General features: G+C 34.9%; 1 protein-coding gene across 2 annotated transcripts in view; it reads left to right on the top strand.

Annotated features, from left to right (window-relative positions):
- Positions 1-18,468, top strand: part of CSMD1 (CUB and Sushi multiple domains 1) — a 2,624,761-nt gene that overhangs the window by 2,592,286 nt on the left and 14,007 nt on the right. For both annotated transcript variants that reach the window (XM_056823354.1, XM_007476228.3), the window contains 3 exons: positions 3,159-3,320; positions 6,998-7,110; positions 8,155-8,242. In XM_056823354.1, the coding sequence (XP_056679332.1) occupies positions 3,159-3,320; positions 6,998-7,110; positions 8,155-8,242 (363 nt within the window). The remainder of the gene's footprint in view (positions 1-3,158; positions 3,321-6,997; positions 7,111-8,154; positions 8,243-18,468) is intronic.

Below are 18,468 nucleotides of genomic sequence, written 5' to 3'. Positions count from 1 at the left end.
GTGGTCTTCTAAACTCAGTTTGAAGATCTCTGGCTAAAAAGAACTTATTGCTTTGAAAGCTCATCTCTTCCCCTTTGGGGAAATTATCCTTATTAGGAAATCACGTCATTATATCATGCTGACTTTCTATAACTTCCAAGCATGGTCCTTAAGTATGCCCTGCAGAAGCACATAAAGCAATTTCAATTCTTCATCCACATGACAGCCATTCAAATACTTAAGGCAGATATCATGTCTTCCCAAAGTCTTTTCTTCTCCAAATTAATCACCTCTAATTAATATAGCTCATTATTATGTCATGGTTTCCATTCCCCTATTCATATTTGATTTATTCCTCCATATGTGCTGAAGTTTTTAAATGTCAATTGACCAATCAATCAACAATTATTAAGTTAATACTAGCCTTTATTCTCATCATAATTTGGTTTTTTAAATTGTTTTAAATACAATATAAGGTGTAACATGTCACATATGCTGACAGTTGGAAAATGAATGTAAAATAGGAACTTCTACATGTTACTTTCTAATGCACATGCTAGGGGCTAGGAATTTTTCCTAATATGTGACCAATAACATTTATGTTACATTGATAATGCAAATTGAACTTAGTGTTCATTAAATTTCCAAGCCTTTTAATAAATTGTCAGTCTTGTCTCAGCTAATTACACTTGTGTAATATTGTGAACTAATTTATAGGATTTTAATGTCTATAATATTTTACCTTATTCTATCCTATAGTCTAGTTAAATCTTTCTGGATCCTGAATTTATCATCCATTTTATTAGACATTATTTCAATTTTTTTTGTTATCTGTAAAAGCATGCCTACAGTGAAATCATTGATAAAAAATGTTAAGGAGCCCAGAGCCAAGAAGAACTCTATTGCACTGGTGGAGACTTGGAGATTGGAATAATAATTGTTACTCTGGATCTTGTCTTTCAATTATTTCCAAGTCCAACAAATTAATAATATTTATCTGTGGACAACATGATGTAGTTAATGGAGTTGTCCTTGAAGTTAGTAAGACATCGGTCTAAGTACTATATCTGAAAAATACTGGCTATGTGACCCTGGGCAAGCTTCTTAATGTCTCTCATTTTAGACAACTGTCTAAGAATATAAAATTCATAGAAATACTGGCCTAGATTTAATGGAAAATCCTTCTTTTAGGAGTTTCATATACAAATGTAATCACAAGTCCAAATCCTGTCTCCCATAAAGTAGCCTTTATTTCTTCATCAGTTTCCACAAAGTGTCATATCAGACTCTGTCAATTGATGGTCTAAAATCCAAGTATAATATATCTCTAATTTCCCTGCTGTATTATTCTAAAGATCTGGTAACAAAAGGAAACCTGAAATTAATTGTTCATGATGATCCTGTTCTCACTCTTGCTGATTAGTACATCCCTTTCAAAGTGCTTGCACACCTTCTCTTTAATGATATTTAGAATATTTTTCAGGAATCCAAGTCAATAAAAACAGCCCATACTTTGAGATAGCTACTTATTTTCCTTTCTTAAAAATAAGAATTACACTTGTGTCTTTTGGCACCCTTATTGTCTCTACAACTTTCCAATAAATTGAGGTGGTATTCATAGCCAAGCGGCTTTCTAATGCCTGAGGATATATGTAATTAGCTCAGAACTCATCTCTTGAAATCATTGAAGGTAGCAGTTTTTTTCTATTATTTTGAGTTTCTTTTACCTCAACTATTTTGGTTCTATCCTATTCACTTTAGAGATCTTTCTTCTTGGTAGGGAAAAAAGAAAGAAATGTAATTACTATAGTACAATTTTGCCTTCTCATTGCCACATGTCCTCAAGAACACTCTACATCCCTTACTGAATTTTCTCTTTGCTCCAACACACCTTGAAATACTCTTTAAAATCTTTAACATTCCTACTTAAACTTGGCCTATTCAGAGTATTAACACTCTTAGAGTTGTTTTTATAGAAAGCTGTCTTTAGCAAAGAAAAACAGATGAGGGTAAAAAAGCTTGCTAATATTTCTTCCTCTTTCTAGTATTAATTTGATACCAAATAAACCATAAATACCTCAATTTTAAGTTCAATTTCTAAGGAATGTCAGCTATCTTGTGTTCTAATCTCCTATCAGAATTCCTTTTTCAATATTCCCAATAGATGATGGGTAAAAGCTACTGTTTTCAAGGTCCCATGATATATTGAACCATAGATTCATGGAAAGATTCAAATAAAAATCCATTTTAGGTTTTATAATTAGGTTTTTGTGAAACATTTGTGCAAATAAAAACTAAATTGAATTATATATAAATATGTCAAATGTAAAATCTGCAAGAAGCAAGTTTTAAAACTAGAAGTTCTTATGCATGGTCATTTACCAGTTAAAACGTCTTTAAGAGCAAAACAGAAATCACTTTCAATTGTAAATGACATATTATAGCCTGTTCTTTGATTTCATAGCAGAATTTTTCATAACTCCCAAGGTTGTGCAATGTGGAACCCCTCTAATGTATTGAGTTAGAGTATAATTTAGAGCACTATTGGTTAAATAGACATTTTCATACATACTAAAAATTCTATAGTCTAGGTCATTAATCTTATATATATATATATATATTTAGGAAAGTAATTTTAATAAATAGTTATCTAAAACTTGATATAAATTTTATTTTTGGATTATTAGCAAAAAATCTACATGTAATTTAGGAAAAAGAAAAAAAACCATTGTCAATACCAGCTATGTAGAGAGAGAAAAAAGCATAACCCTTTTAAAATCTTCTTCATGTCACCAGTCAATCATATATTGAACAAAGTTAGATTCAATTACTGATTATATAAAAAAATAAATATGTTGAAAATCTGAAGAGTTTGTTATAATACTATGACATTTTATTGGAATTCTATATCATTAGGATTGTTTGCACGTGTAATGGGGGGAGGACAGAGAAAGAAGCTAAATTGTTGTTGGCAGAAGTGTTGTCTTTCTTGTAGTCGTTGTCGTCGCTGTGATCATCATCATAATCATCATCTGTCTTTGAATCCTCATAGTGAATGAATGGCATTCTTCGTGTCATCTAGGTTCAAGAGCTCTAATATAGGAAGAGGAGAAATAAGTGACTGATATTATTTTGTAATGGTATCTTCTTAACAATGTTTTTCTTACTTTCTCTTTTAGTTCCTTCTGATGTATTTTTCATCAACTCAGTGTGGAAAGGCTATTATGAGTATTTAGGGAAAAGACATCCTGCAACTTTAACTGTGGACTGGTTCAATGCAACAAGTAGCAAAGTAAATGCTACATTTATTGAAGGATCCAACATGGAATTAAAATTGTCAGGTGAGTTCTACACTAAGTTTATGGGTGTTTTGAAAGCATTTGTTCTAATGTGTAACAAATGCCTAAATTGATCCCTTTTTCCTGTAAACTCCTTGTGAATATCTCCTCCATACCTCCACTCCTTCTGCCACTGACCTGGAAGTTGATTTCATAAATCTTTCCAATTTCCATGCCTTTTGTTCCTCTTCCACTGACACTCCCCCTAAGACTATTTGAATCAAATATATGAAGTTTCTTACTTCTTCATTCATCACTCTTCCCTATGGTTAGGTTTCCCTTTCTATAGACCTTTCAAGCTATAGAGTGGGAAGTCAGTTGTTTTTTTTTTTCTTTAATAGGGAAAGGGTTAATGGTCTTCAGTGATAGCTTAAAAATCTAACTCATCCTCAATTTCAACCATTTAAAAAAGATGCAATTTGCAAACTCACCATTAAATAAATGTGTAGTCCAGTTTAACCTTGGGAATTTGAGAGGAAATATGAATTACATAGCAGTTCTAATAATACTGGAACATATAGAAATAGGAAATCTACAGTTTTACGTACCAATAAATGTAAAATATATGTGTATTCTTCTAAATATCCCTTGTTCTAGAGTTCCTAGGGTACTATGGGACTTTCTATACATTTAGGCTTGGCTAGATCCAGAAGATCTGTTAGGATTCAGAAATTGATTCTAGTAAGTCCTAATGAGTTAGAGAACTCCTAATGTGTGTAGCTTCTGGTTTCACCCATATAATTCTAATAAGAATAAATGAAGTTTCAGATATCAGAACTCATGTAGAATCAGGGGGTGTGGAAGAGACATGAAGGAAGAGAGAATTTCATGCATGCAAGAGAGTAAAGGACCTCAAATGTCAATCAAGAAAGAACATTTCAAATAGAAAGTCAGTTGGATGCCTGTTGGAGCATGGCCAGGAGATGAACTGAGAGACTGGCTTGGTTTTCTAACCAAGGGAGAGACTGGCTTTTTTTCCTGACCTAGGCAGAGAGAGACCTTTGTGGCTTCTGACAGAGTCTGGACTTGAATTACTCAAGCAGAGATTATATGGCTGGTTAAAAGAAGAAAAGAAGAAAAATACTTGTCCTCCAAACTCTGACTGTCCTTGTGTCACAGATGTGGCAGGACTGACATTTCCCAAGTTCCTCCTAATCCTCCTTATAGACTAGGGATAACCCCTATCCCTCTCACTTCAATCTCCATCCTGTTGTTCCCAATAAACCCCTTTACTTGAGAAAGAAAAAGAAAAGAGTGTTTCCTCATAAACCTCAGAGTCCACTCAGGGGGTAAGGGGCAAAGCCAAAGGGTTTCAGAAGAGTGTGGTGATCAATAGGCAACCCCAGAATATCTCTCTCTAATAGTATCTCTCCATATCTCAGAAGTATTTCTATCTGCATTACAACTAGGCACCCTCAGGTTCCCCTAGCATCTCTCTAGCAAAGCCAGAGTATACCATTTACTGCAACTAGAAATATATCTCCACAGATTATCTATTTCTATTATAATCTGGAAAGTGAATTTCCAAGTAAAGGCAAAAAAGAATTTAATTGACATAGTAACCCTGGAGGCTTGAGGACACCGGACACCTTTTGATAAATTAATGTGAAACCAACTGTGTTTGCTCTTTCCTGAACAAAACAAGGTGGTTCTTTAATAGACCCTGAATGAGGTGCATCAAATCCTCACTCATTATATTTGCAAGCACAAATTAAAACTAAATGTGTGAATTTTGGTATTGACCTCATGAACACTCAATATCTAAATTGTAGTCATAAGAGTTATAAATAGAATATATTTTTTATTTCATAAACCAGAGATTATGAGTTCAAGTCCCATCTGGGGTGCCAATTGTATTAAAAAAAAGATAATCTGTGGAACTATTTCTAGTTGTGGTAAATGGATACTCTGGCAAACTAAAGAGCTACTAGGAGAACCTCAGGGTGCGAAGTTATAATGGAGGTAGAAATGAGATAATGGGAGATAGAGAGATGCTGCTTTCTCAGATTACTTGGGGGATTACTCGGGGGTTTACTTGCGGGTATTCTGGGGTTGCCTATTGATCACTAATGGCTAATAAATCAAGATATTTCCTACCCTTCCTCCTCCCTTCACCTCCCAGTTTCCACACACGGCCTTCCACCTCCCTTTCCCCTCCCCTGGTCTTAGTCAGACATCTTCTAAGTAACTCAGGGGAACTATGAGATTTCAGAGAAATATTTTTACTCTTCTTTTCTCAAGTAAAGGGGTTTATTGGTAACAACAGGATGGGGATTGAGGTGAGAGGGATGAGGTTTGTCCCTAATCTACAAGGAGGATAGGGAGGATTTTGGGAAATGTCAGTCCTGTCACAACTGTGACTCAGAGACAGTCAGAGAAATGGAGGACAACTGTTAAATCTTCTTTCTTCTTCCAGTTACACAAAGAAACCAACAAAAGTTAATTTCTTCTTGGATTAATTTCAGAAGCCCTCCCAAAGGTCCTTCAACCTAGAACAGACAAAGCTAGTCCCCCACCTGGTCAGGAACCCCAGAGAAGAGATCTCTCCCTTGGTCAGTAAACCCAGAGCCCAAGTCTCAGTTCATCTCCTCTGGCCAGGCTCCCAACTACCTTTTCTGGGAATATTCTGTTTTGGAATCTTCACCTTGATTGACAGATCAGGTCCCCAGCTTTCTTTTGAGAGCATGAAGTTCTCTCCTTCATGCCTCTTCCACAACCCTCCTTCTATCCTATAATGTAACAAATCTTTTTTCTTGCCTTCAAAGGAGTTTCTAATGATAGTTTTTAAAAATGTTCTTTCAACTGAATTTCAAGCAATATTCCCTGTAATAGTTATATATCCCAAAAATATATAATCCTTAATCAACTTCCTTCTCCCCCTCCTCAGTTTTATGCAATTAATTATCCTCTATTTCTTCCTCTCTTAAAATTAGATTATGAAAAATGAATTTTTTTCTCATTTCAGTATTTTTAGTTTAAGATTGGTAGACTTTCCTCTCAATGAACAAATATATATACTAAGAAAAGATATTGTATTTTTCCTTTAAAATATGGGTGAAGGGTTGCCTAGGTTAATCGATGAATGAGATCCAGAACCAGAGATGGGAGGTCTTGGGTTCAAATCTGACTTCAAAAACTTCTTAGCTATGTGACTGGACAAATAACTTAATACCCATTACCAGCCCTTATAACTTTTCTGCCTTAGAAACAATACACAGTATTGATTCTACAATGGAAGGAAACACTTTAAAAAATAAAAATAAAATATGCTTGAAAGATCAAATTGAGCATTTTGAGAGCTGTTCGAATTTTACATTGAAATGTTAAAAATACTCCTTTTCTATATTCTACAACTAGAATCTCTATAGTTTTAACTCCTCCATTCACTACTTCCAAACAAAGTCTTAGTATTTAACTGAAAAATGGCAGTTTTTAGGAAGATACTACTAAAAAGAGTAGCTTTTAAGGTACGGTGAAATCAGTGAAACACAATGGCTATCCTTGTTTCCTCATGATTATAACCAAGAAATATTCCATTTTGCATATTTTAATGCTTCTAAAATTATAAATAGACTCCTCAAAAGTCAGTGTACATAGATGTAAATATACAGAGTATACAATTAGAAAAATAATTAAGGAAGACAGTTTTCCTTAGACATTCTTCTTGTTGTCATTTGTAGGTGTTTATAAGAAGGAGGAAGCTCATTTACTTCTGAAAGTTTTCCAAATTAAAGGACCAGTGGACATTTTTGTAAGCAAGTTTGAAAATGACAACTGGGGACTGGATGGTTATGTAAGTATTCTGTATAGAAGTTCTAAAATGCACATTTTTCTCTAAGTACATATCTTCTTTGTCAAAGCTTTACTTTACTTTCAAAGTGGGATGGGAAAAGAGAAATACTTATTCCTTAGAAGAGGTGGAATTTCTATGTTTAGGGAACATGGCATATAGTATCAGATTTTTAAAATATTGATCAGTTTTGGTATTTTTCTCTTACTTTCCTTTAAAATTACTAGGTATAAAATATGGTTCTTTAGAGAAATAGTACATAGGAAAAATCAATAAAAATCTATGAGATAAATAACATTGTTATATTTTAGATCATTGAGGATCTCTACATTTAATGGAAATGTGTCTCACTCCAATAATGACAAGTTATCTCTTTGTCAAATGATATTTTGAAATTCTTGACAATAAAAATTGTCCCTAGTAGGAACATAGGGTGACTTCATTCCCTACAGTATGCCAGTATTTACAATAATATTTCCCCCAGGTTACATGATCCACACTTGAGGATCCCACAACAATTTTTCAAAGAAGAAACAAGTTCTTGGTCTTCTAATTTATTTCCTGAAAATAATTAGCAGAGCTAATCATTTGTAGCTGAGGTTCCAGGCCATTTCATAATCTCAGGATATAAATGCTAACATATACATGCTAATGCATGCATATTCCATGCTCTCTCTCTCTTGTTGTCAACTGATTCATATATAAAGATTACATTTTGTAAATTCATTAATATTGCCCATTTTTGCCTGCCACCATGAATAACTGATGTCAAATTGTAAGATATTTGTAGTTTTATAATTTAAAGGAAAATATCTGTGTATTTAAGAAACAAACACCACATATCATTTGTAACCATTTGTTTGGTATCATCTTTGTATTAATCACTATTTTGAACATGCATATATAAATGACTAAAAATTGTGGCCTGTACACTAGTGGATATGATCCAAAATCTGAACATTGAGAATAGTGAATATGCTTCCTAAAGATTAATGATCGTTATTATTCATTTTTTCATGTTATCTTATTATTCTTCATGTACATTAGGTATCATCAGGGCTTGAAAGAGGGGGGTTTACCTTCCAAGGTGATATACATGGGAAAGATTTTGGGAAATTCAAGCTAGAAAGACAAGGTAAGTTTATACTTCTAATATTTGTTGTATGAAACATTGTTTGCCTCCTTAGATCAATTCATAACATTCCTATAAATCATATGAAGAAAGTATTATTTCCATTGAGTAAAGTCAAAGATTCAACAAAATCATATATTTCTTGCTCATTTCAAAAACATGGCACACACCATGAAAATTAATGTAAAACTACTGCCATGTGGTTTTCTAGAAGCAATTATTCAATAATTGAACATTTGTCAAATATTATATGCTGAATCCTATGCTAAGTGCTGGGGAAATAAAAAAGTTGTTATAAAAAATGATGCCTGCCTTCATAGAGCATGAACAATGTTTGAGAGAGAAGGACATAATCCCAAAAATCTTGTAATGCTGTTTTACACATAAAGCTAAAATAATGCAAAACAAAGTGAAAGCTAACGCCCAGTCTCATTACCGAGTATGGAAACAAAAGAAGCTTCTTGGACAAGTTAGCATTGAGATAGAGTTTAAAAGATTGTGTCAGAATTTAAAAGGATAATTCTGGAAGGGAGCATATTTCTCACCAAGAGAACAATGTGAGTAGAAGTCAAAGAGGAAGATATGTTGTGATGGGGACAAAGAGGGTTCAAGATTAACTGCATAGCACAAAGTACATGTAGGGGAGTAATATCAAATAAGTCTGGAAAGAGAATGTTTTGATGAATTGTTGAAAGCCTATATTGTCAGGCAAATTTTTATTCAGTAAGGAATTGGAAGCCCCTGAATATTTGTGGGGTTTTTTTTTTTTTGTTTATTGTATTTTGGTTTTGTTGTTGTTAACAGGTTGTCATGATCAGGTAGATAGCTGAGGAAACTTAATATAGCTATAATACTATGAATGGAGTAAAGATAAGAGATTGAAGCTAAAAAGTGTTACTTAAATGTTATCACAATAGATGAAGGAAATAATTTCATTGGAAAAACAGAGGAGAAAGAAGTGAAAAATATCCTATAAATAGAATCTGTAAAAACTGGTAATTACTTGGGGGAGAGGAAGAGGAATGAGCAAACATAAAAAGGATTTAAAAAGTAGTAGTAATATAAATAATATCACAAGAGAAATAATGAACCTGTAAGAATGAGCATGGAAGATAAAAGATTTGATGTGCTGGCAAGGCATTGAGATGAAGAGGTCCTTCAAAGGATTGGAGTAGTAGTCTGACTTATGGAGAGAGGAACAGGCTTAAGATAGAAATGTAGGGATCATTTGCATGTGATAATAATGAAAGCCATAAACATGAATGGGTTTCTTGAAAGACACTAGAAAGAGAAAAGAGGAAAAGAGGAAAAGAAAGAAAGGAAAAGAGTAAGAGGTCATGATCTTGAGGAATATCTACCTTAAAGATTCTGGAAGTGACAATGAAGACAAAGAAATAATGTTTAGAAAGATCAAATAAACAGGAATTGTTATGCCTTTGATGCCCAAGTGTTCAGTAGAAGGATACGATAAACAATGTCAAAAACGGATAAGGGACAATAAGGACTTTTATAATTATGTTGATACCTTTTAAGAGAGTCATTGCAGTATAGGCTATGGGACAGAAGCCAATTTGTAAGAGAGTAATGAGATTTCCTAGTAGTTGAGACATATGGAATGCATTTTTCAGAAAGCATGGCAGTTGAGTTGGGAGGACCTGGGTTCAAACCTGACCTCAGATACCTCCTAACAGTAAGACTCTGGGCAAATTACTTAATCTCAATTGCCTAGCCTTAGAATTGGTAGTAAGATAGAAAGTAATGGAAAGAAGAGGAGAAAGAGGAGGAAAATAGCAATGAAGAGGAAGTTAAAGATGGGATAGTAATTGGATGGAACAGTCAACTTAGTATCTAAAGAAACCTTAGTACAATTAACAAAGGTAGTTTGTAAAATATATAATATAATATTTAAATGAAGATATTTGTTCATGAATTGTTTAAAACCATTTTTCTCCAAAAACCCCAAGGGAATCAGTTGACAGTAATACTGTCATTTCCATATAAATAGCCTTGTGTAATCATTCATTCATGGATTCATTTATCAGATAAAAATTTAAGTTCTTGCTATATGCTGGACACTGGAGGTATTAAACTCATAGCCTTGAAGCTTGCAAAATTCATAAGTAGGGAACCAGATTAAAATATAATCAAGAAATATTGAACAAAATAAATAAACAAACATACAAAGAAAATTATAATGTGTAGTTTTCAAAGTCAATGGGTAGCCTCTAGGGATCTCCTCCCTCAACCTTCATTTCAAGTCAAATGCTATCAATTCTACTTTTCCAGAATCTTTTAAATTATTTTATTCCCCTACTGCTAATTCTATCATTACCTTTTCAAAGATATTTGTCTTTTTCCACATAAATTAGTATAATGCTAGGATAGTCAGCCAATCAATTTCCTATATCCCACCAAGGATGTTTACTGTATCCCTTCCCTTCCTTCAAGGCCCCAATCTTAACATCAAAGTTCTTGGCTCTGTCAGATGATTGAATGATAGAAAATGATATGGTTTTATTCATAAAATGATGCTAAAAATGATGCATTATCATTTTTTTGTAGCTGCTTCCTAAGGACCATTTGACTTTTCTGTCTGATTTGCTGCTGAAACTTATTCTTTCCTTCCTTGGCTTCTGTAACAATTCTTATTCTTGCTTTTCCTTTGACATGTCTAACTGCTCGATACCTCACAATATTTCTCATTCTCATATCATGAAAAGCTCTTTCCTTCTCTTTATATATACTTACCCTTGATTAAAATATTCATTGCTAGATGTTTCATTAACAATTCAATGTAAATGATTCCAAAATCCATATATGCATAATCTATCTCTGGTTCTCTACTTCTATGTTACCAGTTGTCTGCAGGACATCTCTACCTCCACGTTTTTATAACAAAACAACACATTCAAAGTTCAACTCATAATTTTTCCCTACCTAAACCTCTTTCAGTCTTCCCTGTTCCCTTTGGTAGAAATTCCATGCTTACACACTTAAAAACTTGAAACTGTATTTGACTCTCCTTTTCTCCTCATTGCCCATACCCAATAAGTTCCTATATCCTGTGGAATATACGTCCATAGTCTTTCTTGTATCTGTTTCTAGTTCTGTATTTACTTATACAACTCTAGGTCCTTATCACTTCTTGCCCTGGGCTATTGTAATAGAATCATAATGGCTTTCCTTGCTTCCATTCTTTTCCCTCTCCTGTCCAACCTTCATTGCTCCTAAAATAATCTTGGAGCACAGATCTATCATTGAAATGCTGACCTAAATATTCTTCTTCCCTAACAGATTATTAAATTTCTTTTAATATTATAGTGCTTTTTTGAGTAATTTTAATGCTAGGTATTGTGATTTTTAAGAGAAAAAAGAAGTGAAAGTACATACAACAGGTACATAAACATGTCTGTTGAATATATTTCTAAACTTTAAAAGTGAATGTTGTTGGTAGGATGAACATGTGTTGTTTTTCTTTAAAACTAGTTGTAAAAAGAAACTACAGTAAATCACTCTTTTGACTTTTAAAATTTTAATGATGAGCAAAATGAACCTTTAAAGGTTAAATTGTTTATTATTCTTGACTACATGGTTGGTAATGATCAAATTCAGAACCTAGACTTGGGTATTGTGACTTTGAGTCTAGAACTTTCCCCTCCATACTACAGTATTTCTTTCTATTACTGTATAAGCATTTGGGAGTAGAGTTTTTTGTACAGATAGTACAAATAATAAATAATTTTCATTTCTAAACTAATAAATTTTAACCAGGACCTTCTGATTGACGTTGTAACCTAATTTTACCTCCTTCATCATAATAGTCACATCAACTAAATCATGATCCTTTACTTTATTTTTGCTTTTTGCCAAGATGGAAATTTATTTCACATGGGTCAGCCTCCTACAAGATAGTCTGGCTCATAAAAATTAGGTTGATTTCCAGTTTAATTATAATAGTTTTATAGAAGAATTCCACTAAATTCATGTTAAATATTTAAAATTTCCTTTGCTGCCCACTGAAGTAATTTCAAAATAAACACAAGCTATTTCATATATATTATTAGAAACTAGTCAGAAACTTCAAGAGACATGCTTTTTCACTCTTCCATACCTTCCTATTTTGGTAATATTCATATTCAGAACCTCTTATATAATGAATATTTTTTATTTTACAGGTTATTAATTTATCATAAAACTAGCCAGAATGTAATGAAAAGAGTGTTGAAGAGACCTGGGATTGAACCTCAGCTCTCTCACTATATTTTTTGTCAAAAGCAAGTAATTTAGTTCCTCTGGCCTTCCTCATTTATTATCAGCTTTGAAACTTGGGACTTTGTGAGGATATTTAAAGTTTCTTTTATCTCTCAGCACACTTATTTTATATGGCAACCAATCAATCAATTATTTATTGAACGTCTATTATATGCTAAATTCTGTGTTGGGCACTAGGGATTTAAATATCATGAATCAAACAAATCCTTGTTCTCAAGGAGTTGATGTCCCAATGGAGGAGAAAACAAATATAAATACCAATAAATAAGAATAAATACATGAATAAATACAGTTGAAGTGTCCAGATATTGATCCTAAAGATGAAACAAGACCAACCATGTAACACACAGAAGGGAGTTTTATTAACTAAACTGCAATTTGGGGCTCAGCCCTAAAAATGGCTGGCCCTGAGTCTGGAGTTTGAAGGCTTTTTATACACTTTTGTGAATTCCTGGGGTGGGGGGAATGAACAGGAACTCCTAGGGCTGAGGTGTTATCAGTTCCTGGCATATGTCAGGAGGGGGAGGGATAAGGACTCCTGGGATTAGGGGTCAGGGAGGGGAAAGAAGGTTTGGGACCTTCTTCGACTGTACATGAGGAATCTTCCTCATGTGCATGTATCCTCATAAGGGGATTCAGTAGGAGCCAGGGTTTGATATTGCTGGAGAAGGACCATAGCTGGAAAGTATTAATGCAATCCTTGACAAAGGCTACTAGGCGATTAAGAATGCATGGAACATAGATTCCTTAACTAGCCCCTTATGATCAGCATAAAAGCAAAGAACAACATAGGGTCCTTTCCAGCAAGGCTGGAGGTTACCCTTCCTATACCTAGAGTAATAAACCCTCAGGTATTTGGTCTCAGGTATTTGGTCAGGGGTTTGGTCATCTGACTGGGGTCTGCCTGGAGACATAGGGAATGACCCTCATAAAAGATTCTTTACTTTTAGGGCTGAGATGTAGCCTGATAGAATAGAGGTATAGCCTGGAGATACATCTCTCTGTCCATCTTAAATCTAAAGGAGAATCAAAGGAGCACAATCATCTCAGTGTCCTATGGGGTAGTCACGAGGACATAAGGGAGCAGAAGATTTTCCCTGACAATAGTTTACCCAAGTTTCTGGTGGTGCAATGCCCATGTCATCTCCACCTCCCCTCCAAATATCTAAGATAAAAGGGGTGATGGTCTCAATTTTTTGTAGCTTCTTCAGAGCTGAGAATGGTTGTAGCCCTGTCCCTGCATATTCTTTGGAGAGAGGTATTGAATGTAGGCAATGTCCAGGGCTTCAGGCTGGGATGGTTGCTGAGGTTAGAGGGGCATTTGGGTGACTCCCATGAGTGCTTCTACCCTAGAAGCAACTAAAGAAGTGACAAGGTTAGAAATGCATACAAATACATGTCCCACAGGTAGTAACCAAAATTTGAACTGGGAGGGAAAGGCTGCAGACACAGGTTCATTAGGGGCATGCCCTCAGTGAATGCCTGGGTCCTAGGTAGGTGGAGACCTGCTTGGAGATATGAAGAATATCCCGCAACTGCTTCCCTCAGTTGGCAGACTGGTCACAAGGGGGAGAGTCAGCCCCTAAGACAGAAGTGTAGAAACCAGGACTGGGGCAAAAACTAGAACACGAGAAAGAAACAGAGAAAATTAGTAAAATAGTAATTGATATTACAAATTTGCATTTGGATATCTTAGCCAACAGACTTCTTCAGAAATCATCTTATGACAGGAATAGATCCATTTAAGAAATTGGATTCCTGATTTGAAAGAATATCCTTTTACAATGTACACATTAACTATAAACATCTATAAACACTTGACTAGCAATATTTTACAGATGAATTTCTTTACCTCAGATTCTGGGGGAAATTCAAGAAAGCTTTGAGCTATATATTCAAGCTCAAGATCCAAACTTCAACTGTGGTAAATTAAGGCTACAAATACAAGCCATCTAATAATAAACTTCACCTACTTTTCAAAGTATGTTCCCTAACAATTTAAGAATTTTCAGTTATTAAGGTTGTTTGAGGAAATGGAAACTTTAATTTTACAATTTGCATTATGTGCTGATTATGGGAATTTGTCACAAAGAAAAAGGCTGACAGGGAAAATATTTCCTCATGTCCCAAGGGACACATAGTGAGGACTTCATGTACAGGCCAAAGCTATCACTGGCTCATGCCATCATTGTATCACTCAAGGACTAACAGTTTAGATGGTCAGAAAAGGTTCATTCTCAGATGAGCCCAGAATATGCCTCTGTAACCATCCCAGGACATTCTCTGTCCTTGGTGTACTTTGTCACTATTAGATCCCAGAAGCCTTCTTTTTCCTTAAAAGACAAGTCTCACCCATTTCAGCTGAGAAAAATTCTGCTTATCAGCAGTCCAGAAACAAATTTCTATAACCTCAAATAAGCTTTTCTGACCATTTGCCCTCTCTAAGGATTTCTTAAAACCTACAAGTCTACATTATAGCAATTATTCTTACATATTTTGGCTATAATTAATTTATCACAATTTAGTCACAAAACCTGAACAGGAATGTTGAATTAATTAGCTCTACAGTAAATACAAATCAGGGCTAGATCAAATCCTGGCCTTGGGCCATCTAAAGGAACTAAGGCAAGATCAGTCAGGAATGTCTCCAAGAATTTCAGAAAAATTCCAGAATCATTTGTGATTTTCCAAAACCACATACATCAATTCTACATATTGTCCCTAAGTTAAAGATCCAATTATGAGAGCAGAACATCTATCTGTTCTCTTTCACCTTCTTCCCCCCCCCTTTTCCTTTAAAACCCTTTGCTTAAAAAGCAGAAAACAACTTCCATTCTTCCTTTACAAACCTGCATACTCAAGCTATATGGACTTTAGAGCAAAGTCACTCTTTCTTCTGAATCCAAAACCAACATACCTTCTCCACCTTCTCTGACCTGCTTTTACCATCATAAGTCAAACAAACATCCATTGGTATAACTTCAATTGCTAATTGGTAATCAAAAAGAATTCTGATTTAAAGGATTACATCACTGAAACACTGTATCTTTAGCATAGTACTCATGAACTATAAATTTCAGTTCATAGTAAAATTGGTAAACTGAGGTAACCACTGAGTATTGAACAAAATCTATGGTACAGTCAGGTTTACAATGAGCTTTTATTTACATCCAAACAATACTTAAAACACATGTTTTATCAGCAACTCACATAACAATGATAAAATTCTGAGCAAGTATTTTTCACATATATGCCATTTTTAACATCCTACCCATTCCTTGGCTACTGTTTGGAACATATATCTTTATACAGATCAAAATGTAATCAAAATATCAACCAACATATCCCCAAAGTTCATGTGAGGTAACTTATCAATTACATATCACTCAATTCATTTTATCATTCTGGACATGGAATGTTTGCATTAAGATTCCACAGCTTCAAACAAACTTCTTGGTCAGACAGGGTTGGCAATGTTTGTTTGCTTGAGCATCTTAAAACCTCTGAAATATACAATTAAAATATACTCATCTTTAAGTTCTATCACATAGTGGTTGTCAGCTCTTTGAGGTTCCTATTTCAGTTCCTAAGTATCAGTGTGGAACAATTATAAGCACTTCTTTCTCCTTCCTATGTGCAAGGAAGGAGTTAATAGCTTGTGAGTAATTTATCCTAAGGTTTTATTACTTAACAGCCTTGTCCCATCCTTCTTTAACCAGTAAGCTTACTATAATTTAAAATGTTGAATGCATCAAACCCCCTTCATAATAATTTACTCTCAGTGGAGTTTAGTTTAAACTCCACAACTTCCAACTAACTTTGATTAAGTCCTTTAGCAAACTTTCAGTGTGTAACCAAACTGAAGTTCAAAGCATTTCCTTGTACTCCTCTAAAACTTCTGTATAAAGTAGAATAGAACCTCCAGTTTAGTCTTCTTTTAGCTCCAAACATTGCTACATACTTGTTTAAATTCCCAACATTATTCCAATTTATAATTTGTTGTACCTATTTCACACTAGAATTCATAGCATCAACTAGTATCTCTATCCATTACTCTTATTTCTTCTGGTTCCTCCTCTTTACCATTATTGTAAGTAGAGAAAAGGTACTGTACTGAATTGTATTTAATCCTCATGACAAGCCCTTCTTGAATTTCAGGGCTGGTCAAATTTGTCTTGTTAAGGACATGCAATTTGTATATCATATACCCTTAACCTATTTAGGTGGAAAACAATTAACATTTTAATCAAAGACAACACCGTCTAGAAATTCCCTCTTTTGCAAAATACCAAATGCTTAGTACTTGTATTATTAAATCCCATGCACAGATTAACGACTTTAAAAACGTCTTGTGTGTCATATGATTTCTTGTTACCAGTTCTGACAGCATAAACAATTAAATAACATCTGATTTGAAGAAATCCCAAGTCTAAATTCTAGAATTTAGAACATAACAACTCACAACAACATAACAACTTTTTCTGGATGACTTTTACATCTATAAAGTAGCCAGTACAATTTCTGTCCTTATAGAATAAAACATTCCCCCTCTGTGTCAGTCTGGCCATCAATCACATTTAGACAATTCTCATATTCACTGAAACCATTATGCATTGCAAGATCTAACAAAACAAAACTCTAACCATGAGTTTTGTTGTGCTCAATAAAATCTGGCTAACATTTCACATTTAACTGACAGTTACCACAATACATGAAATTACATTTTTACCATATCAAAGCAATCCTCCCAAGTTGCATGCAGCAACCCTCAGCCTTTTTGTGTGTCCAATTTAAGAATACATAGAGATGAGAAAGTGATAAACAAAAACATCCCCAAAATAGGTGTGTCTCACCAGTTCTCTTTCTACTCAGAATCAACCCTCTTCCTCCCTGCAGCAGAGGAGGAAAACAGATCTGATCAGTGAACTGATAGCTTCCTGGTTTCCCTTTCTTTTTTTATCTCTGCCTGGATTTCTCAGCAGATGTTTGCCTTAAAATCTAAGGAAAGAATAAGGGGCTTCTGTCCATATTATGCCCTCTTTCCTGCAAAATATGTCCAATTGCCACCTGGTGTTAAAATTTAGGGTATCAAAAAGCCAATTTCCTCATTTTTTCCCTTGATGGTGCTCAGCTATTTAACATGAGAGAAAACAAGCAAACAAAAAAAACAAACCAAAAAAAAAACAAAAAAACAACCCAATTGAATTTTGGCTCAGGCTACTTGGATTTAATTTCTTCCCAACAGGAGGAGCCTGTGAGGAAACTTTTCCCTTTGTCTTAATTGGGTTGACTAGTCCCTATCTGGCTCAGACTGCACTCAGGCTTGCTAGCCGCTCCACACCTGAGGCTTCCCAGACTGAAAAGGGAGAATTTTAAGGTGCCATGTATAGGCCATGCCTCTTGCTTATTGAAGGTGTAACATGGTCATTTAACATTAAAAAAAAAAATAGGTTAGGACCACTTTGTCCCAACACAAAATCAGACAGGGCAATAAGTGATGGACTAGACAGTCAAGACAGACACAACAAATATGAACATTGCGCTGGATGTGCTCCTTTACTCACCCGAAGGGGCTTGGGGCGAGTGGTCCCCAAAACAAAGTGGTATGGCCGAGTTTCCCTGGGGCTGTACCCCCTTCCTCCAGTGCATCCACTGGGTTTCCTACTTCCAATGGGGGGCCTCTGACCACCCCAAGTTCCAACCAGGGGGCCTCTAACCACCTTGAATTTCAACCGGGGGGCCTGTAACCACCCCAAATTCCAACCAGAGGGCCTCTAACCACCCTGAATTCCAACTGGGCGGCCTCTAACCACCCCAAATTCCAACCAGGGAACATCTAACCACCCTGAATAAAGTTGACTAAAATCAACTGGCCAGAATACCCTGCTTAAGAGAGTCAAGTCCGACGGGTCCTCCCCACGGCTCTTCCAAAGGAGAGGGAGTCAGGGATCCTTAGG

Source organism: Monodelphis domestica, chromosome 1 (assembly GCF_027887165.1).
Source record: "Monodelphis domestica isolate mMonDom1 chromosome 1, mMonDom1.pri, whole genome shotgun sequence".
NCBI classification, from domain to species: Eukaryota; Metazoa; Chordata; class Mammalia; order Didelphimorphia; family Didelphidae; genus Monodelphis; species Monodelphis domestica.
Note: the sequence above shows the minus strand (reverse complement) of the source record. Positions and strands in the feature narration are given on the sequence as shown.